Genomic DNA, 22,681 nt, shown 5'->3' with positions numbered 1-22,681 from the left:
GTAAGTATCTACGTCACGACCTTGTGCAACGGAGCCTTTCACACAATGGGCATAAGTACTATACGTAGACACCACACATACGCCTGTACAAACCAGTACTGCTTCCACTGTTGGCAGGACAAGGTTGGCCCTTGAGCTTCAAAGACACACATGAACCCAAGAAAAATCAAGAACTGCCACCTAAAGCACATATTAAATCTCTGAAACACCTGACTACAAGAGAGGATTCAAGGTAAAAAATATAAAGAGACTGCTCTTTAACAAACTACCAAGAGAGTTCTGAACACATCTTAACCCCTAAGGTTCAAGTCTAGAAAGATAGCAACGTTCCTCCTCAAGGTGACCTTCCACAGCACGGTAATAGACAAGGCCACAGGGCCTGCTTTCCCTGTAAGTCAGTTCTTAGCCTTTGGGCATTTCATTGGGATGCCCAGTCCTTCATGTGACCAAAGTTGATATTTGTTATTGCTTACAACTTTTACTCTGGAGGATTTTTTGTAAATATCCTCCACCCTTCGAATCCCCTAAAAAGTGTATGTTAGTATCAAGTGCCTTTATTCTAACAAAATCAGCTTTTCAGGCCACGTTTATCTTAGGGTGACACTGCACCACCAGGAGAATTGTCCTCAACTGCTGCCTCTCCTTAGGGAGAAATCCAGTTCCAATAAAGCACAGAACTCAGTCAACACCAAATGGATACACATGCACTATATAGCCACTCTTTTTTTTTTTTTAACTAATATTTGACACTAGTCATTTAATTCCTTCTACTCTAACCCAAAATACTGTGAAGAGGGGATTTTCTCCCCCATACTTATTTTGGAAAGAGACAAGACACCAGCCAGAGAGAAGCTGGTTGACCTCATGTGCCCACAAACTCACAGCACTGGGGCTGTTCAGCCCCATAAACTGTGTTCCTTGAGGAAATCTGGAAAGAAAACCTCTCAGCTTTAACCAGGATCTGGGAAAGCCAAAGGGCAGCTCTTAGCAGAGCTTTGTGGGCACAAGACTAAAGGCCTAGGAGTTCTGTGTGTCACGCCCTCGAGCTTCCCAAGAAGCAAGATCCTGAGTAAGACGCTGAAACTTTGGATGGTCACATTCTCAATCAGTAAACGGGTATCATAATCCCAACTAATCTCCAGATTTGACCTTTAGAATTACAACGTAATGACTACAGGCTTTGAAATGCAAAGATGCTCCCTGGAGACTGATGCACAGAATATGAAGTCCCTTCAACACGGACACTGCAGACGACAGAATGCTGGGGGTTTCTAAGTGGTGAGCGGGGTGTGATGGGAAACACTATGGGCACCTATCTTACTCTTAGGTATGCACAAATATATGGACTTGAACGAGAATGAACATCATGATGCAAAGCATTTAGGCCAAATTTCAAAGAGCACATTGACCATGGTATTACTCACCAGCTTAACCAGGTACTCATAAATCTCCTATGCTCTGCAGTGGAGAACAATATCCAAACAAAGAGCTTTTTGTTTTGGTGGTTGCTATTTTGTTTGGGGTTTTGTTGGTAGGCTTGGTTTTTTTTTTTTTCTATTTTGTGTTTTCCCCCATCCCCTATCAACACTGGTTTCTTGGCCACATCTTAAATGTATAACATATTTATATTCAGATGATTAACTGTAGACATTAGCCTTGTTCAAGCAAGTCTTGTCCTGAGCAACAGATAAACTGGAGACCCAAGGAAGAGGGCAACCGTTGACTCCTCATCAGCCACCTGCTCGTGCCCTCCCAGCTCCCATCTTGCTGTAGACCATTAAAGCTGGGCTAGCTGGATGGCTGAGTACCAAGCACCTCCTCCTTCAGCACTCACAGGGGGCATATTCTCACAGGAGGGGAGCAGTCTGGGTGATTAGCTACCGTGATAGGTTTCTTCAGGGAAGGAAAGGTTTTGAAAGTTCTGAAGTATCTCTCAAAGTGCCTAAGTGGGTACAAAATGGTAGAACAAAATGTACTAAACATTTAGGTAACAAAACACTACTCCTGCTGAAACCACTGGAAGGATTAGCTGGGGCAAACCAGAATCTGCTTCATTTGAAACTCCTTTTAAAAGAATATACAATCAACTCTGCCTCACTCCAAAGAAAAGGACACACTGGCCTGCGTTTTCACTAACTGAGACTGTTTTGACACATTAAGTGACAAGTTCGGGTACAACTTGCCATTGAGGCATCTGATAACAGCCTTTAGAGGGATGGCGAGTGTTCTTGGGTCATGGGTGCTACATACCTAAAATCTGTAGGAAAAAAAGTGAATAGTGTGGTCCTTAATGGAAGTAGAAATGGTGAGTCTTTGCACAGGTATTCCCAACTTGCATTCATGATAAATTAGCCAATAAATAGTTTGTATCCTGATACTGTAGCTGAGTCACTCTCAACTATATTACCCAGAAATTCTTTGCTTTCATCCCTGTTTCATTGTGCCTCCCCACCCTCCACCCCAAACACACAAACTTAGGCCCCACTAGAGGAGGAAAGACAAAAGCAAGAAGTAAGCAATTTGCCACAATGCCACACCAGGTTACAAGTAACTGGCCTTCCCTCTGCTTGGAACAGAGAAAAGTACAGATTATGCACCTGGCAAATATTTGCATGATCTCCAGAGCCGTCAGATTCATCCATTTGCTCACAAAAGTACACAACTGCAGCTGAGAGAATAAATCAATTCAATTCGACAAACATTTATCAAGCTCCCGTCTGATTGCCGAGTCTTTCTGAAAAAAAAAGTATGCACCTGGCTATTGGAGCGGATTTTTGAAGAAGTCTAGAAATATGCTATTTCCTCCCCTGTCCCACCAAAAACAAATGAGAAAAGAAGCAACTGCAGCATTTCTTACTGTAAAACCTAACTAGCCCAAGGCTTCCAGTTCCTTTTTTTTTTTCTCCCCAAAGCCCCAGTACATGGTTGTATATCCTAGCTGTAAGTCACTCTAGTTCTTCTATGTGGGATGCTGCCACAGCATGGCCTGATAAGCAATGAGTAGGTCCATGCTCAAGATCCCAACTGGCAAACCCCAGGCCGCTGAAGTGGAGGGCATGAACTTAACCACTCGGGCACCGGGCCAGACCCCCTCAGTTCGTTTTTGTAGATGGAAAAGAATTCACTTCTTATCTTTCTGGGGAAACAGCAATTTTGTTTGTTATATATAAATATAGCATCTTCACTTACTAAGAAATCAGTGGTTAATTACCCAGCCATCAATCACCCTTCACTGTTTCAGATACAAAGAGCAGAACTATATATTGAAACAAGTTAGGGCATCACAGCTTTGTATCATAAATTCAGACTTGTCGGGGGATCTAGTTAAAATGCATTCTAAACCTACAATGCAAGAGCAGGGCAAAAGCAATCCCTGCCAAACATTTAAGGAGATTCTTAGGAAATTTCTGAGTGGAGCTAAGAGAATGTAGGCTACTTGACCACGAGTCAGGCTCTATCACCTACTTGGTGACCTCAGGAAAGGCGTTTATAAACTCTCAGACTTCAGGTTCTTTATATTGAAAACAGGAGCACTCATACCTCCTCTGTCTCACTGGTGGGGTTATTGTGAAGGTCAAATGAAATGATGAATATGAAAGTTCTATGAAAACTGTTATAATCACCAATATCGATGTTTAACTCTACAGTCCCAAAGACACGGTGAAAGAAAGAAAACAACCTAAGAAAACTCATCTCTGTTATGAAAAGTATGCAGCAAAGTCTTCACAAGTTCAAGTGAGCTGCGGCCTGTGGTGATTAGCCACAAGGACAGTGTTAGAATCATATCCATGAAACCAGTTTTAGAAAGAAGAGAAAAAATTTTTATCCTATTTTTTCGTTATATTGGTGGACACTTTTTATTTAACTTATCAGTATAGCTGCTGTTGGCTATTAAATATTACATTTAGTATCAGTCTCCTTGATTAACATGCTTAAACAGTTACGATTAAGCAAAACACATATTCCACTGACATAGGGTGTTCCAAACTAGTAAAATGTAGGAGTGGTGTACTCCTCTTTTTTTGTGAGTTGATATTTTTAACCATCTACTCTGTATTGGCACTAGAGAAACAGTAAGATAATGTCCCAGACCTCGAGGAGCTCAAAGTTTAGAGTGGAAACAGCCAGACAGAAGATTACAAAACAATGAGGTCAGCGCAATGAGAAGAGATCAGCTTGTGGGCTGGAGTGCGGAGACGGGGGTGCTGCCTGAGCAAAGAGTTAAGGATGTAGGGTTGCTAGCATGAATAAACACAAACTGCATGCTGTGTGTATGAATGCTGAGCAATGAGGTACCACTGAAGCACATGGTGAGTAAGGATGGGCCGAAGATGAGGCTGGAGGAGGAGGCAGAGTCACGTCACGAGACGTGGGACTGGAGGACTCAGAACCTGAGTGTGGGGCTGCTCTGTGGATGGATGCAGGGAGGGGAGTGTCAGGGGAGTGAGCATTGGCGAAGGGACAGCTGCACGAGGGCGACCCCAGCTAACCTCTAAAACACTCTGCTGTTGTATCAAATACTGGAGTTTCCGATGAAAAAACATTTCCTGCTAAAAAAGAAAATAGTTGATACATTTCAAGGTAAAGGAGGATCTCATTTATAAAACTGTAATAAAAATAGCCACAGTCCAGAACATTTTAATAGAGAAAATATTAACAACACTCTTTTAGGATTCAAGCAAAATGCTTGCGCATTTGTTACTGACTTCCATCTCTACTCTGACCTCTACCTGAGAAGGATCATTTTATTTAGATATAAATGGTGGAAAAATCAAGGACTTCAGCTTCCCAGAACAGATGCAGCCTTGCAGGTGCTGGGTGCGCAGTCACCTAGAGCATAAAGCGGGTTGTCAGTGAGTCATCCTGAGGAATGCCAAGACATGGGCAGACAGATGTGCAGGACCATTCCAGGCTTGTTGGCGAGCCAGGGTTGTAAGAAACTATCCAGGAAACCATCACTTCTACAATTAAGTCTACTGGGAATATTTTTTAAAAGAAAGACCAGGAGCTGGGGGAAGACGGGGTAAGGACGGGAAATGGGGAGTTATTGTTTAACGGGGACAGACGATCAATTTGGGATCATGAAAAAGTTCTGGAGATGGATGGTGGGGACAGTTGCACAACAATGTGAATGTGCTTAAAGCCACCGAACCGTATTCATGGATGTACATTTTACCACAATGAGAGAGAGAGAAAAAAAGAGAGGCAAAACTAAAAAGTAATGAGATTTCTAGTAAATTCAACTAGGAGCCTAACACTGCCTCCCTGAATGTGATGCACAGACCAAAACTGAATTTCTCAAGAAATACTTTAAAGAAAAGCATCAGCTGGAACATGTTAGTGGCCTGCCAAAGACTCTACGTCCCACTGGGCCATATTACATAATTATGGGCAAGTTTTCTAAAACAAAAGTTTTCTCTCCCTAAAGGAGAACCAAGTTCTTCCCATGATTTAGTCCATAACGCTTCCCTGCAGTCTAGAAAGATGATATTGGTATTATCATCATGATGATGATGGTAGCTGTTTTGTATTTATTAAGAGTTCTCAGTAAGCCAGCAACTATCCCTTCTTTTGTTGTAGATGGGAACAAAACAGACACAGCAGTTCTGTGCATTGCCTTGGAAAGTAAGCAACAGGACCAAGATCAGAAGCAATGCCCAAGGCCACAACACTAGGCAGAACAGCTATACCCACCCCTATGGGGAGGCCCTGGCAATGCTTCATTCCTTCAATCCACACCCTCCCCACCAAGCAAGGCTCCTACTTAGCGGAGAGTATGTATTTGCTTGTGAAACAATACATATTTATTTTTGCACCTGCAAAATATCCAAGTGGATTTAATAAAATTCCATTTAAGGTTAGACTACAGAGATAAGAAATTCAATCTCAGGGCCCCAGTTATTGGTTATTCTTTTTAAAGAGTCTCAGATGTCTCTCATGTACAAAATAGTTAAAACTGTTCATGGCCCTAAATTCTGTGCCGGTAATCCTGGTGGAGTTTAATTTTACAGGTTACCAATAACCCTAAAATAATGGTAGTTACACAGTAACTATTGATTGTTCAATTACATGAGACTGCCTTATAATCACCAAGTCATTAAGGGTGTTATGTGATCTAAAAACTACAAGTCACCAGGGTGCTGTGCATCCAGCTATTTGGCAAATCACTGATATGAGCGGGAATGAAAGGATTTCAAACGAAGGCAATCTAAACTCTGCAAATGAAAGGTGGGCCCACAAGTGCCAAGCAGATAATAGATGCTTATTATGAAGGCTGATGCTGAACAAATGAATAATCAAGGTAAACCAAATCCCAGGATAGAGCCAAGAGTGGGGGAGGCTCCTGCCAAAGGAAAAGACACTCTTATACTACCTGGGACGCAATGCCTTAGCTCAGTGCTCTCAATTCTGGCTGTGCATTAGAAGCATCTGGGAAGTTCTAGAAACTTTCCAGACAAAGGTCCAGATAGCTATAGCCTTTCAAAGCTATCCAGATGATATCTATAAACAGTGAGGGCTGAGAACCACTGGTAGCAACAAGAATTCCTACAAGTACCCTGCAGCAAGTTTTGGTAGCAACTCTGGAGGTTCCACCACCTAGCTGAGAAAGCGACCCTTCCATATGGCATACGGCACACAGGCACTCACAAAGGTCTTCCTCTGTGCTCACAGGACGACCATCTAATTCATTACACCTGACAGATCATAGCATGAGGCGGCATGGTCTCGAGCCAAATTAGCTGCAAACATCACAGGGATCTCTGAGGATGAAAAGCTCATCAAGCCAACATATTTCAAGGGTAAATGATTCTTCTGTTTATTAAGGAGCAGGAGTAAAATTGTTACCTATAATTCTGGTCAACTGCAATTAAAGGATACTCTGAGACTAAATAATAAGAACTAGATAATCCTGAAGTCTTAGCTACAGTCAAATGAACCTATGACTAAGAACAAAGCTTTGCATGTGCTATAGCATCTTAGAGACATTTTGTCAATGTCTATTTGATGTTAATCACAGTTTCTGCACTCCTACAAAAATAGCGCTTGGGTATTTTGGCAGGTACAAAAAAATTTTTTAATGGAATGAAACCAACTAGTATCCTCAACTCATATCATTAATTGATTTTAATAGATAAAATCTATTACTATAAACAGCAAAAAAAAAAAAAAATCTTCTTAAAGGCAATCAATATATCAGGCCTGGCCCAAGAGCCTGGTTTATAAGGAGACAGGAAAGACAGCCCTGCAGCCATGTTTTACATAAAATGCCCTCTGATTCAAAGGGATAGGACAACACGGAGGTTGCAGCAATGCAGAGATGGGCACTCAGCCATCATACAGGGACATGAGCCATCCTGACCGTCCGTGTTCTGTGGAAGAGTTCCAAGAGGCATGAATGGGGGAGCGGGAGGAAAGGGGAGAGTCCACAGTCAAATAAACTGGGGAAATACTGGGTAAAACAAAGTAATACAAATGCTTATGTTCAAGAGGAAGGGATGGTTAGTAGTGCTATGAAATGTCTTTAGTCACTTTACTCTTTTTTCACAGAGCTAATCTTGGGGTTCCACTGAACACACTTTGGGAAATGTGACTAACTAGCTAACAAATGTCAATGAGGCAAAGGCAAAGCCAGAGAGACCTCCACTCACTCCAGTCACCCTTGTTTGCCTGAAGATTGCAAAACAGGAAACAGAAGGGGCATAAGAATGAATCTGTAGCTGGAGTCACACTACCCAGAGGGGAATAGCATTTACTTGGTAACACACAGCATAATGAGCATAAGGATGAGGAAGAGAAAGAACTACACAGGAATAAACTTCCCTGGACCCTGGTATACGGGACTCTGCCGCCTACCTTGTAATAAATGACAAGAGTGATAGTCAAACCTTAAGTGTACATACAGTTCAAATTTTTAAAAATATTTTCATAGTTCTTATTCGTTTCAACCCCACAGCAAACTGGTGGGGTATAACAGGAAAGACATTTTTATTCTCATTTTACAGATCAGAAAAACTGAAGCTCTAAGTGCTTACACACCAAGCTCAAAGCAACAGCAAGTCAGAGGCAGAACCGCAATCATTAAGACAGGTCCTCAACTCCTAAGTGAGGCCCTCACTACCCTCCATTCCTTACAAACCTCACAATAAAGCCTCTCAACTCATATCCTGTACTACCTTAAGAGGAAATACTGTTGATTCTCCACCCAAATTTGAAAAATACATAATTGAGGTCTTTTTTGAGGAAGATTAGCCCTGAGCTAACGTCTGCTCCCAATCCTCCTCTTTTTGCTGAGGAAGATTGGCCCTGAGCGAACATCCATGCTCATCTTCCTCTATTTTATATGTGGGATGCCACCACAGCATGGATTGATAAGCAGCACGTAGGTCCACACCTAGAATCTGAACTGGCGAACCCCGGGCTGCCAAAGTGGAGTGCGTGAACTTAACCACTACGTCACCGGGCCGGCCCCTATAATTATTTTAGCCACTCTCATCCCACTCAAATTCCAGCGTGCTACAACCAGTTCTTGTTACTTCTTCTAATAATCTACCTTCTCTTTATAAATTATTGAGAAATTGGCTTTCTTTTAACATGAAAGACAACTATAGTTATCTAAATGGCAATTAGATCACCAAATGCCAAATAAGTATTGAGAATTGGATTTAATGTAAATAATGCAATTCTGAGCATTCATAAACAGTAAGAAATCAAAGGTAGATGGCAAAGCACAAAGATAAGTGTGTTTCTGACTTCACCTTCCATGAATGTTTCTTTCATACCACAAAATCTTCTACAAAAACAAGACCATGGAAAGAACTGGTAAGCTAGGCTCCCATTGGCACACATGTTTTGGAAGAAGAAAAGGTTACTGAGTGTCCACTGTGTGTCAGGCACTGGGCTCAGGGCTTCCACATACATTACTCTTGAGTTTTCATAACAACCCTATGCTGTACTATTAATAATTGATGAAGGAATTCAGACTCGGAGAGAGTTGGCTATCTTCACACAACTAGAACGAGACAGAACTAGACTGGGAATCCAGCTCAGTCCTGCCCTGAGTCCTTTTGCTGCACTCCTTTCCACTCATCAAAATGCTAAATTACCCTCCAAGATGTGAAAATCCAAGGCCTCTGGGGTTTTTCCAAATCCCCCTCCTACAGTCCATTCAGGTCCCCACTCTGCCTGGACAGCATTAATAGCACCAGATTGTACACTCCCACTGTCTCTGTTTGTGTCTCAATTTTAAGAGTTTTACTATTTTGTCTTATCCTTAGAGAAGTGCTTCTCAACTAGGAACAATTTTGCCCCCCAGGAGACATTTGGCAATGTCTGGAGACATTTTTGATTTTCATGATTTGGGGAGTGCTACTGGCATCTCGTGGGTAGAGGCCAGGGATGCTGCTGAACACCCTACAATGCACAGAAGAGCTCCTCCCAACACAGAGTTATCTGACCCAAAATGTCAATAGTGCTTCAGTTAAGAAACCCTGCCTTGGAGTGATAATGTGGTTTAATAAATGTGCTTTAATTTCCGCCCCTGAAAATCATGAGGAATAACCAGACAATACATATATGATAACCTTTAGCACATAGCAAGCACTCAGAATCTTAATTAGATAATCTGATTGCACACTTCTGTAGAGTCGGAACCACCTCAGTAGACTCTGCATTCTTCCCACACAATGCACAGGGCTTTTTTCATTGGCACTCAACAAATGTGAAAGAATGTATTCTTTATATTGGAAATTCTCGATTAAAGAAACAAATGCCACCATTATCTAAGAAACACAACATTCTCCCATATTCACTCCTTACCAAACAAGACATGAATGGTACAATTCATGCTTCATTAGAACAGACTACGAAAAGCTACATTGCATGCTGACTATGTCATAGAATCACCTTCATATCAAGACTATTAATAAGCCTCCCATTAAAATGCTTTATCTTATTTTAACAGAAGGTTAATTAAGAGATCACAATACACAGATCTGAGGAAATCTCATGCAACAGGTTCATATTCTTCACATAGAAAGTCATTTTTGGGGCTGGCCCCGTGGCCAAGTGGTTAAGTTCACGCACTCCACTTTGGCAGCCCAGGGTTTCTCCAGTTTGGATCCTGGGCGCGGACATGGCACCACTCATCAGACCATGCTGAGGCGGCATCCCACATGCCACAACTAGAAAGACCCACAACTAGAATATGAACTAAGTACCGGGGAGCTTTGGGGAGACAAAGGAAAATAAAATCTTTAAAAAAAAAAAAAAAACGGTCATTTTTGACCACATCAACTCTCAGGTCTTAAGATGACTTATTCAGGAACAACCTTAAACTGTAATCACAAGCACCTCAAACAGAAACACGGAAAGTCAAATCTCTGAATGAGGACGTCACACTGGTTGACATCAGATCTCAGGTCAAGATCTTTATGTTTTTCACTTTTCTCAGTTTACGCAAGTGTGAGTCAGCTAGAAATCCTACAGCAAATGACCACAAAAAACATTAGCATTAGCATTCACTCAAGCGGCCCTACAACAGGGTAATCTACAATGACGTCTGCTGAGTTTCTGGAGGTGTGGCCTCAGGGCCCTGGACAGCAGAATGAACCCATATACTTCTGTGAAGAGCAGATCCCTGGACTCCACCCCAGACCTACTGAAACAAAATTTCAGACGTAGGGCCTGGAAATCTACATTTTTAATAATTTCCCAAATATTCATTATTCCCCCTAAAGTTTGAGAACCTCTGCCAGGAGTCTCAACCCCAGGAAACTAATTTGCCTTGTTTTTTAAATTTCCAGCATGGGTCTTGCTTCCACACACTATCAACAATTCAATTAGCATACATTCCACATCAGCCTCCCACCTTTAATAAAAGACAGGTAGAGCGTTTTGTTGATTACTTTCGTACAAATATGCACTTCTGGGAAATGCTGAAAAAACTGGGAACAAATGAAAAAGAATCATCAAGGAAAACAGAGCTCAATTCTGCCCACAACGGTCAACATCTTCTATGTGCCAGACTGCGGACATAGTGATGACAAGACAGAGGAGGTCTCAACCCTTATTTCTCCTTTGCTATTCATTTAAATTGTTTAACATACATAAACAAAGAAGTAAGACAATTTCAGACAGTGGCAATGCCATGAAGACCATACAACAGGTTGACATGAAAGAGAAAGTCTATGGAGAGGGAGGCGGAGGCGGTGGCCAGCTATATTAGACACAAGGATGAAAAGCGGTTTCCTTGAGGAGATTGCATGTGAGCTGAGACCTGAAGGAGAAGGAGCCAGTCATGAGAAGGTTGGGGGAATGTGTTCTAGACAGAGGAACTGTTACTATAAAGACCCTGAGGTGAGAACAAGGTTCTCACAAAATTATTGCAGAAATTAAATCAGAAATCAGGTAACAGACATAAAATGTTTTATGAAATAGAAAACTATTTTAAAATATAAAATATTATTTTTAGTAATATATTAGAATAGTTTCAAGTCAGAAGCCAGGCAATGAAGGCCCTCAGGTCTTCGTCATATGAAGAATTAATTAAGCAACTAAGGCTATGCTATATTAACTGGAGAACAGAAGACACGGGTATGTGTTTGCGGGGAGAAGTCTCCTTCAAATATCTGAAGGGCTATGTTCTTGTGGAAGAAGATTTAATTTCTTTTTTAAGACAGCTCTAAGGGCATGGAATGGACTTAAAATGGTAAACATTTTAGGAATGCAGAATCTCAGCTCAACATGATGACAAATATTTAAAGAGAGTTGTAGAAAAATGAACTGACTAGGAGATAGTAAGATCCGTGACTGGAGGTGATCAAGGATGGGCTGAACAGACAGGGGGCAGAGGAATGACTGACTAGATGACCTTTGAGGACCCTTGCACCCCTTTGAAAACACACACACACACACACACACACTTCCCTCCCTCACAGTGCTCTCTCTCACAAGGTCTACGACACCAAGATGGCCTCTTTACTTCACATTTTACAACCTTACTGAGGTTCCAAGAAAAACCTGAGAGATACTGAGGAATCTACCATATTCCCAATTCACATTGTCACGCTGGGATAGGGTATGTCTCCATCCCTGTAATAACCAATATATATTTCAAAAGGACAAATCAAGAAACAGGATAGACTACCATTCATTTGAAATCTGTGGCTAAGATTTAGTGGTGTTTAAGCCATAAGGGTTAAACAATTATTTCAACTTATTAAAATAATTATTCTATTTTAACAAAAACATTGTCTGGATTCCATTAGGTTCCCAATAGGTGGCATGCTAATAAACAGCCAAAACCTCTAGCAGACAGGTATGTGGCCTTTTGTTGGTTTAGTTTTTAATGGGAGCCATGGGCCCAGGAAGATGGTTTCCTCATTAAAAGTGCTCTTTATTATTTATGTATTCTGTCCAGTAAATAAAGTAAAAAACAGACAGTGAATTACCACTTGACCACCTGGGACCAAAATGCTAAAGATAAACAAATCTAGGCTTCCAAGGACAGACACAGCTAAACTTGGGAGCTCCCAAGCTTGGGAGCAAGACTGGAAGCAAATTTGAAAAGCTAAACATTATTAAGTGACCTTTATAAAAAATATTTATATTTACACATCCAGATGTACGTGGCTATATACTGACATACTTCAGGAAATATTCTCTTAATGTCTACATATACTTTTTGTTTATTCTATTAAGTATGTTTCTTAAAAACTACTTCTAAATAAAATTATATTATGATTCTTTTAGGACAACTTATAAAAAGAAAGTTACTATGAATCTTTCCATAAAATAAAGGCTATGTCCATATAGTTGTTCATAAAGGTATGCCTCATTTTATGCAATTCAGGAACACCAAAAGCTAGATTTACAAAAAATTTAAATCAAAGGTTTAATACTTAATGTAAAGAAAGTATTTATCATAGAATTTTTTTGTATAGAAATCTCTTTCAAGGGCTATAAAATTTGTTAAAGCATATATTGTTATATATAGTAACATATATAAAGTATATAAAGTTATGTTTGAGTTAAGATTTTGCTATTTTATTAAACTTTAATCTTTCAAAACTCAGTAAAAACAAGACTGGATTAGTGGCTCAGGGAACCCAGGTGTCCCTGTTCATGAGGCATGTCACCTAATATCATCTGCTTGTCTAGAAACCAAACCCTTAACTGCGTATGGAATTTCAATTCTTTAGATAAAGCATTACAACTCCCCAAAATATTTCTAACTATATTCTCATTTGACTAATGCACAGGAAACATACAATGCCACAAAACAATACATAGGGCTCATAAAAGACACCAAGCCTCTTGTCCCAAAGTTCAAAGCGTTCGCCATGACCATTCTTTGCAGTCTCCCTTCAGCTTGAGAGAGGCCAAAGTTTTGTATCAACCACTAAGAAAATGGCACCCTTTAGAAGAATAATGTTAACAACACAGTGAGTAAATATCTTTTCTCTCTAAAAAGATCTGAGACCACTTGCCATTTGTTTCTTTCTCTTTTTTTTAAGGTGACAAGAAATTAGGGATAATTCTGGATTTTCCAAACATCCTCGTCCTTAATTGAATCACTTTGTTATCTTCTCTGGCAAGAGTGCACAGTGCACCTCTTGGCTTAATGGACACAGTTATGAAGCGTCTCCCAAATGTGTACGCCACAGGTGGGAAGCATAGTACAATGGAGCAGGTCTAAGAAACGGCGCCATAAAGCCAACAGAATGCTACAGAGTTCTTTCTCCATATTGACAGCAAATCAGAAGTAATTTTCTACCTAAATCAGAGCTTAATTCATTAGGTTCACAGCATTTCACAAGTTCAATCCAATTTCTCAAAATGCAATAACACAATCTTCCAACCTAATTATCTTCATTGAAAGTATTTAAAAGCATTTGCTGAGACACATTTCCTTCTTGCGTCAGACAAGATCAATGTCAAGTGAAGAGCTCAGGTAGACTACATTCTGTCTAATAACAGGGGGTTGACATTTTAGGAATAATCATTTCTTGCAAGGGAGAAATATTCCCCTAGCGTGGACACCAAAGGTACCTCCCAGTATATAACAGTTTAAATATGTATCCATTTACAATTGTGCTTTAAAAACCAGATTCTCAAGAACACCATATATATACTTTCAACATTCTGGAGAATTAGAAATACTATAATTTGGATGACTTCTACAGCAATTTTAATCAACTAGGAGAAGTTTAGGGCTCAAAGATGGAATTTTTAAAAATAGAACAAGAGAGATAATTTGTAATGGAAATGCCACCCCATATCACTACCACTCAGGAAAATGATGGATATTTCCCTAGAAATAATCATGAGGAAACAGTTGGTTTGTTTTGAAGGCATTTATTTCAATAGCTCATTCACTAAAACCCTGAGTTTTAGTCCAAAAACAGTTCATTTCCATTTCCTTTTGATAATCAGAAGGGAAATCAACCCACATTTTCAAACAACCATTTTTTCAGATCATTTACTGGGGAAAATATCTTTTAAAAGCATTTCTTGAGTGAATTTGTAAGCAAAAATTAGTCAAAGGGCAAAAAGGACTTCTTATTCCTCAGTTCCATCTAAGCTCAAGTTTAACTTTTAATTATTTCCTGTCTTGTAAAGTCACTGCTGCCATTCGGCCTCTGCTTTCTGAGGTAGCCAGTGTTCTCTCAACACCGATCACTCAACTCATTTAACTCCTGCCCTAGGCCAATAACAAATCTACTTTTCCAGCTGCCATACATTAACAGCTTAAATTTCTGAAGTAAATGGCATCCTTTGCTCCTTTGAAAACCAGTTCTGGCAGTGATTAAAGTAACAGAAACTAAGCTCTTAAAGAGCTTCAAATATGCAACATCAGAATTCACGTGTCCAACATAAACATTGTAATATACAATGAAGGGAGATGCCCAAATCCCAGAATCCAGTTTAACCAATGGGACCACAGATATGTTTGAAAAGATGGAGAATTAATTAACAAATATATTATTCCATTTTAAATCTATTATGAAGCATATACGAGCAAGAATAAACAGCTCTGCTACTCAGCATTCATGAACCGAGACCACACATACGCCATGTTCAAACCCAATGAACTCACCTTATAAACTTGTCCATATGTTCCATTTCCAACAAGTTCCACCAATTCAAAGATCCCTGCAGGGTCCTGAAAGAACATAAACAAACAATAAAAATTCAAAACAATATTCTAGGCATTGTCTCAATCAGAAGCAAATATTTAAAATAAGCAAATAAATAACTTTAGCTTTGGGGGTTCTCATACGTTAATATTAAATACTATTAAAATGCAATTCAGCTGCAGCTATGAAATTAGTCAAAATCCATTCTGCTTCTATTTCACATTTCTATAAGATGTGTTTAAATCAGACAAAAGGAGACACGACTTCCATGGAAACAATAAAAAAGAATTAATATATTTCCCACTGTCAAATGGAAACACACAGGTCCATCAAGATAAAAGGAATGATTCATCATCCTGAGAGGGTTCTGACTGTTAAGATCTTTCTCTTTGAAATTTCTGAGCGGCTCACTGTGTTGAACCCTGGCAGTTAAGAAAGGGGTGTTCCTATACTGGGGGGCCCATCTCACCCAAGGGAGTCAACAGTTCCCCAGAGAAAACAGAATCTGACAGAACTACATCTCTCAGATTGCTTTTCTTTAGATTCATCTCCCCTCTGTACAACGCTGCCTCTCTCGTTCCCGCAGAACCCACAGGGTACCCGCAGGTTAGAATACAAACCAAATTGGAGTATTACGCAAGTTCTTAACAACAAACCGGTGTCTGCTAACCCTCAGAGTCAGCTAAATGTTAGAATGCCCAATAAATGCCCAATAATTACTGCTATTATGACCGAATTACCATTCCAAAAAGTTGAAAAGAAAAATCAAAGCCTATAAAATTCAACTCAAGGTAGAAATGGAATTTGACCTCTATTGATTCCTAACTGGACAGAAATTGTTTCTTTAAAGGCCTAAATCAAGAATCACAAACTTAGATGTCCACAGAGGCCAGGTAAGTAAAGTAAATGAGTCAAGTGTGGGCCAGCTGGGGCCTGGGGCAAACTGAAGAAGTCCTGTCTCCTCTAAGGGGAGGGGGCAGGGCTGTGACCAGACTGAACCAGTTGTTGTCATGTCAACCTAGAAGCATACTATTGCCAGGTCTAAAGATTTTTTTTAAAGAAAAACTGAACATTTTGAAACAAACAACCAGATCAAAAAAATGGGCAGAGGACATGAACAGACATTTTTCCACGGAAGACATATAGATGACCAACAGATACATCAAACGATGCTCAACATCACTAATTATTAGGGAAATACAAATCAAAACTACAATGAGATACCACCTTAACCTGGTCAGAATGGCTACAACCACCAAGACAGAAAACAACAAATGTTGGAGAGGATGTGGAGAAAAGGGAATGCTCATGCACTGCTGGTGTGAACACAAACTAGTACAGCCCCTATGCAAAACAGTATGGAGATTTCTCAAAAATTAAAAATAGAACTACCATACAATCCAACTATCCCACTACTGGGTATCTATCCAAAGAGCTTGAAATCAATGATCCAAAGAGATTTATGCACCCCTATGTTCACTGCAGCATTATTCACAATGGGCAAGATGTGGAAGCAACCCAAGCACCCTTCTACAGATGAATGGATAAATATACATACACACACACACACACACAACGGAATACTACTCGGCCATAAAAAAGACAACATTGTCCCATTTGTAACAACATGGATGGACCTTGAGGGTATAATGTTAGTGAAATAAGCCAGACAGAGAAAGATAAATACTGCATGATTTCAGTCATATGTGGAAGATAACAAATACATGGATAAAGAGAACAGATTAGTGGTTACCAGAGGGGAAGGGTGTTGGGGATGAGCAAAAGGGACAGAGGGACACATATACATGGTGATGGATAAAAATTAGACTACTGGGGGTGAGCACAATGAAGTGTATTCAGGAAGTGATAATAATGTACACCCGAAATTACACAATGTTATAAACCATTATAATCCCAATAAAATTACTTTAAAAAAAAATAGAGGCCAGACTGGTGGTATGGCGGTTAAGTTTGTAAGCTCCACTACAGTGGCTTGAGGTTCACCTCTTCGAATCCTGAGCGTGGACCTAGCACCACTTAGCAAGCCATGCTGTGGCAGGCATCCCACATATAAAAAGTAGAAGAAGATGGGGCTGGCCCCGCGGCCGAGTGGTTAAGTTCACGCGCTCCGCTGCAGGCGGACCAGTGTTTCGTTGGTTCAAATCCTGGGCGCGGACATGGCACTGCTCATCAAACCACGCTGAGGCAGCGTCCCACTTGCCACAACTAGAAGGACCCACAACGAAGAATATACAATTATGTACCGGGGGGCTTTGGGGAGAAAAAGGAAAAAAAAATAAAATCTTTAAAAAAAAAAAAGTAGAAGAAGATGGGCACAGGTGTTAGCTCAGGGCCAATCTTCCTCAGCAAAAAGAGGAGGATTGGCGGCAGACATTAGCTCAGGGCTAATCTTGCTCAAAAAAAGAAAAAGAAAAACTGAACATTTTATTTAACGTGAGATCTCCTAATTTTTAAATGTTAGGCACTGACTCACTTTAAAAAAAAAAAAAGACTTTGAGGGACAAATTAAAAAGACTGAAATCTCTGGTCTAAAAAGCATTTGCCATCTCCAGTCGACACTTTCCTGTGAGCACTGCCATAGATTATTACGGTGGCTGAGAGGCTGGAGGGGGAAGGCCTGAGCTTTGGCTTCAGACAGACCTGGGCTGAACACTAGCTTTGTCTTGACTGGCTGTGTGACCCCAGGAGACCCTGGAGAGCAACTTAGTCCCCGAGCAGATGACAGGGGAATGACATCTACCCAGCAGAGCTCTGGAGCAGAGTAAGTGAGGGCCCAGCACCCCGCCCCACACACAGTCAGCAATCTATTAATAGCTAATAGGAGTCATTTTTAAGCTGAGGAATTCCACACCACTAGCAGAATTTCACTGCTAGCAGCTGCTTCAGGGCTACTGTTGATGGGAAGAAGACAGATGAGTTTGATGTAACAAGTTAGAGTTCTTTAAACTTACAGTCTTTAGCAAATAGGCCCAAGAAAAGCCCTTTGCTATTAGCCTTCAAAGAGTCCACCGAGAAAACAAATAAAAAACAAAACAAAAACAAAAAACAAACAGTTGAAGCACTTAGTCACTGAGACAGATTGAAATTAGCATCATTCATTGTTACAAGGCCAAAAGGGCAGGAAATCACACTCCAGACTCATGTCCCGACAGATCTAGAAGTCCAGAAGTTCCAGCCACGCCCCACCCGGTCAAGGTGGTGTGGACAACGTTCCAGATGGAACCAGGAGACGGCAGAACACAGTAAGGGCCTAGAGCTCTGTCGACCGAGATGCCACAGCTAAAAGACACTGTCATGGCCACCTGGGAGGCCTCAGGATGGGAAAGAAAAATCGGGTTTGCTAAACTTAGAGAGGCCCTTAGACAGCAGGTTTTATTACAAACGGAATTAGAAAGAAATGAGGAAAAGAGGGAAAAAAGCACCCACAAACGGTGGCAGCTGCTGTTTGTGTCTAAGCCGTGCCTCCCAGTAGTTTGTTTGCTCAGTGGTGTTTCTGCAACAAATTTCGAGAGAGGTTTTACATTTGCTTGAAATATGTCAATTGTGTTTTCAACACTCATTTTTCTTGACTAAAAAGAAAAAATTAACGAAAGAGAGGAGATGCAGGACCGTGACTACTAGCTGCCTTAAGGAGCCTGGGAGGCAGAAGATGGGGGGAGGGGAGGGCAGGAGCAGAAACAGGGTGTAAAGTTCAGACCAGCTTCTACACCCAGGGCTCACCTCACCTCACAGACCCCTCCTCAGGCTAGGGTTTAATGGGTAGGTCTCAGGCGGAGCTGGACAGCTGACTTCTAGACTCTTTCCTGTTCCTGAAAAGTCCATTAACTCGCATATGGCCCAGCCAATTGGAGCAATTGGAGTGGGGGCGGGGGTGCTCAATGCTGAGACTTTCCTTCCAGCTGCTGAGAAAGACGCTCTTTTCACTGGACACACCCAAGGGGCTCAGAAGCAAAGAGCAAAGGGACTACAGAATTTGGTGACCCGCCTTGGGTAGGCAACCAAACTGGAAATAATCATCGAATCAGGGCAATTCCCCAGGAAAGGGACTCTGAGAATCGCTGAGATTTACACAGGGGGAATTTATTGGGGTGGGAGAATCCATAGGAGTGGGAGGGAGAGTGAAGGAAGAAATATGGGACTGAGCAGATGGAGAGTTCATCTGCAATACAGTGGAAGAAAAACTGCCTCTGATGCCACAGGAGCTCTGGGGCTGGGCGGACTCTTCAGAATTATCCCACCTTGAGGCAGGGAGGCCTTTAAACCCCACCTCCACTGACTAGTCATTGTATGCAGGCTATCCCCTGTCCCCATGCCAGAGGTTGTGATCTAGGGTGAAGCAACACTTTTCAGCTGAGGACAAATTCCCAGGCTAGAACCATCACTAGCTGCCTACACTCCCAGCAGATGGACAACGAGTGCTTCAGTAGTGGAGAGGGGATCTGAGTGACACACCACAGCATCCAATACAAGCATCATGGCTACAAATGAGTAGCAGCTCGGAACTGGAAGAGAAGTCTATAAGCATCTACTTTCTACAGTGTGCTGATAGTAATAAGACAACATGGCACAATTAGAGTCATGGTATTTGCAAGGAGGGGGTTCTTTGAGACCCTAGAAAGCAGAAGGCAGATGTATTGTTCAGGGACACTTCAACTTAGCACTGACCCTCGGCTTTCCTCTCCCATACCCCCAACCCAAGGACCTGGAGAGCTGGATGTTTGTGAATATCCCTTAGACAAATGCATGCAATTGTTAGCTATGTTCTTATGGAATAGTGATATGGCTTGAACATGGTAAGCTTTCAGCTGTTGCCTCCGCTCTTGCAAGACCCTAAAGTGATTTCTCCCAAGGGTCACCACTGACCTCAATTTCTTATTTGTAATGGTCACTCCTCAGTCCTGTCCTAGTGGTCTTCTTTGAGGCATTTACACTGCTGAGCACCACCACTCTTGTGGAAATATATCCCCTCCTTTCTCTTCCATCATACCACTCAGCATCTCACAGAGACTTTACTTCTTCTGTACATACCTTAAAAGTAGGCTGACCCCAAGGTCCCAGCCTCTTGTTCACTAAGTGCTAACGATTTTATCTCCGAATGTCCACCATAGCCATCTGCTCCACTCCATTCATACAGTAAGCCTCACCATTTTTTGCCGAGACTATTTACTTTCAATCAATTCTTTCCTTCTTTCAATCTATCCTTCACACAGATCTTTCTAAAATAGGTATTTCTTAATACAACACTCCATACCTCAAAATCCTACACAATGTGGTTCAAAATGAAAGGCAAGGTCCTGTCATTCTCAGGCCCGGCCTTCATTCCCAGCCTGGTGTTCCACTACTTTGTGCCATAACCCACCACCTCAAACCACCTGCCATTTCCCTAAGACACCACCCTCGCTCATATCTCTGTGCCTCGGTTCATGTCTATGCCAAGATTCTTCCTTCTACCGTTCTCTACCAGGAAGGTCCATCCTTGAAAGTGCAGTTTGCCACCTCCCCTGTGAAGCCTTTCTCAACTTAGTGTCACCACCTCTCTGTACCCGCAGCATGTCATGCACGGCTCTGTGATAACCACTTCCATATACTGCTATCCCATCTTCCATTCTCCCCTTTGAGGGATTACAAATGCCCTGAGAGCGGGACTGTAACGTATTTATCTTAGTATTTCCCAGCATTTAGCACAGTGTCCAACACATAACTGCTAGACATAATTATTTACTCAATAAGGCTGATGTCCCCGTCCCAATTCTCTACAACATGTGTAGAGGAAGCCACAAAAAATGGGATCAGCATGTGCCCCCAAAGGTCTAGCAAACTTATGTCATTTCTTTTTCAACCTAGACAAGCTGTCCTAGCCACTGCCCCCTCCATCCCCCTTACTCCACTCCCACTTGCACAAAAGTGTCACATGCATAAGCTCCTCTGATTTTCCCAGCGCTAAGGAAAATCCATAAAACCCGTTGGTGTAAGCCGTGCCTCAGGTGCACTGAGGAGACAGGCTGCCAGGATGTGGCCATGTGCAGTGCAACAGAAGATGCTGTACCTAATGATCATGTTACAAAGACAGGCAAGCTAAGAGACAAGGATCAGCTTAATTTTCCCTCTTGTGTTTGCTTAGCTACTCATAAAGCAGGATGGGCAGCATAGAAGAAGGTTACACACACCAAGGAGAAAAGAGCAAATCATTGACATTTACCAAAGTCAGGAATCCCTGTTGGCTACACATGCCTTTATTCAGATCTTAACCTTTGCCGGGAGGCTGAAAAGGAATTTAATTCTAAGGTAGAATAGTTTACATTATTTCATAATGAAATATAACTACATTTCAAAAGGCAAGCTGTTCCATGAAAGAAAACGTAACTTTTCAGCAAATACTGATAAAGGCAAATTTGGTTAGTCACGATAATAAAAATCACATTAATAGCTAACAGTTCGTGAGTACTTAGGTGCCAGGCACTATTCTAAGCATTTTCTATAAATAGCTCATTTAATTATCACAACTGTACCAAGTGGCTTGCTATTGTTATCTCTGTTTTACAGATGAGGACACTGAGGCACAGAGAAATTAAGCACTTGGTCAAGGTCACACCAGCCATGGCAGAGCCAAGATGGGTGTTCAGCTGGTCAGACCCCAAACCCTGAGCTCTTAGCCACTCACTGCTCCATCAGCTTCTTGGAATCAGAATCTCCAGCCCTTGATTTGCCACTTGCTAGGTCTCTAACCTTGGACAAGTTTCATAACTGCTATGAGCTCAGTTCCTTCATCTTTAAAATGGGACAGTATTACTTCCCTCACGGGGTTACTGTGAGGGCTGTGAAAGGGTCTGGATGAGCTCAGGGTCTGATACATAACAGGACCTCAATAAATATTACCCGCCTTCCTTTCCTTTTTTTCTCTTTGAAAAAGAGTTCATTTAATATACAAGGAATATGCCACAGAAAAATTCAGTCTGTATTTCATATATTTTCAACTAACAAAGCCAATAAAAGAAAGCCTATTGTTTTTTAACCAATATCACCACATGCTTAGCAAACAGGGTCAGATATTTACGGACAAAGAGACGTCTCTTTAGAAATTAGTGAGACACTTGGGAAGACACATTAACGTTTTGGGCTCCTGGGATGTTGGAATAAATTCTCTGTTCTATCAGCTGATGAAATTCAGGCAGCCTTGGCAGGCTCGAGCCTGACTTGGCAGCAGAGTGGAGAGGTTTAAGATCTAGGGGTTAATATTCCCAGTCACTGAGCTGTACTCTAATTTTTCCAGGTCCTCTGAACGATACTGGATTTATCAGAACACTAAATAACATCTCTAGACTACATCCCAAAGACTGAAAAAGGCAAACCTCAATACACGAGCAGGATGACTGCTTCCTTATCATCACAAATGCTGACGCATATGCTTCCCAACCCCTCCCCCTTCTCTGAAAACGAAAGTAAGACTGGGCTTGGGAGGGATCCTGAGCAATGGCTTAAACAGACTCTAGACACCCTTCTGCCACACTCCTCTTAAAGACATA

At 41.4% G+C, this 22,681-nt stretch overlaps 1 protein-coding gene across 18 annotated transcripts in view; it reads right to left on the bottom strand.

Moving 5' to 3' along the window:
* TNIK (TRAF2 and NCK interacting kinase) overlaps positions 1-22,681 on the bottom strand; it is a 381,117-nt gene that overhangs the window by 282,426 nt on the left and 76,010 nt on the right. For all 18 annotated transcript variants that reach the window (XM_014866817.3, XM_070509445.1, XM_014866823.3 and 15 more), the window contains exon 2: positions 15,098-15,163. In XM_014866817.3, coding sequence (XP_014722303.1) covers positions 15,098-15,163 — 66 coding nt within the window. The remainder of the gene's footprint in view (positions 1-15,097; positions 15,164-22,681) is intronic.

This window comes from Equus asinus, chromosome 5, assembly GCF_041296235.1.
Source record: "Equus asinus isolate D_3611 breed Donkey chromosome 5, EquAss-T2T_v2, whole genome shotgun sequence".
Lineage (NCBI taxonomy): Eukaryota > Metazoa > Chordata > Mammalia > Perissodactyla > Equidae > Equus > Equus asinus.
This window is presented reverse-complemented; position numbering and strand designations above follow the sequence as displayed.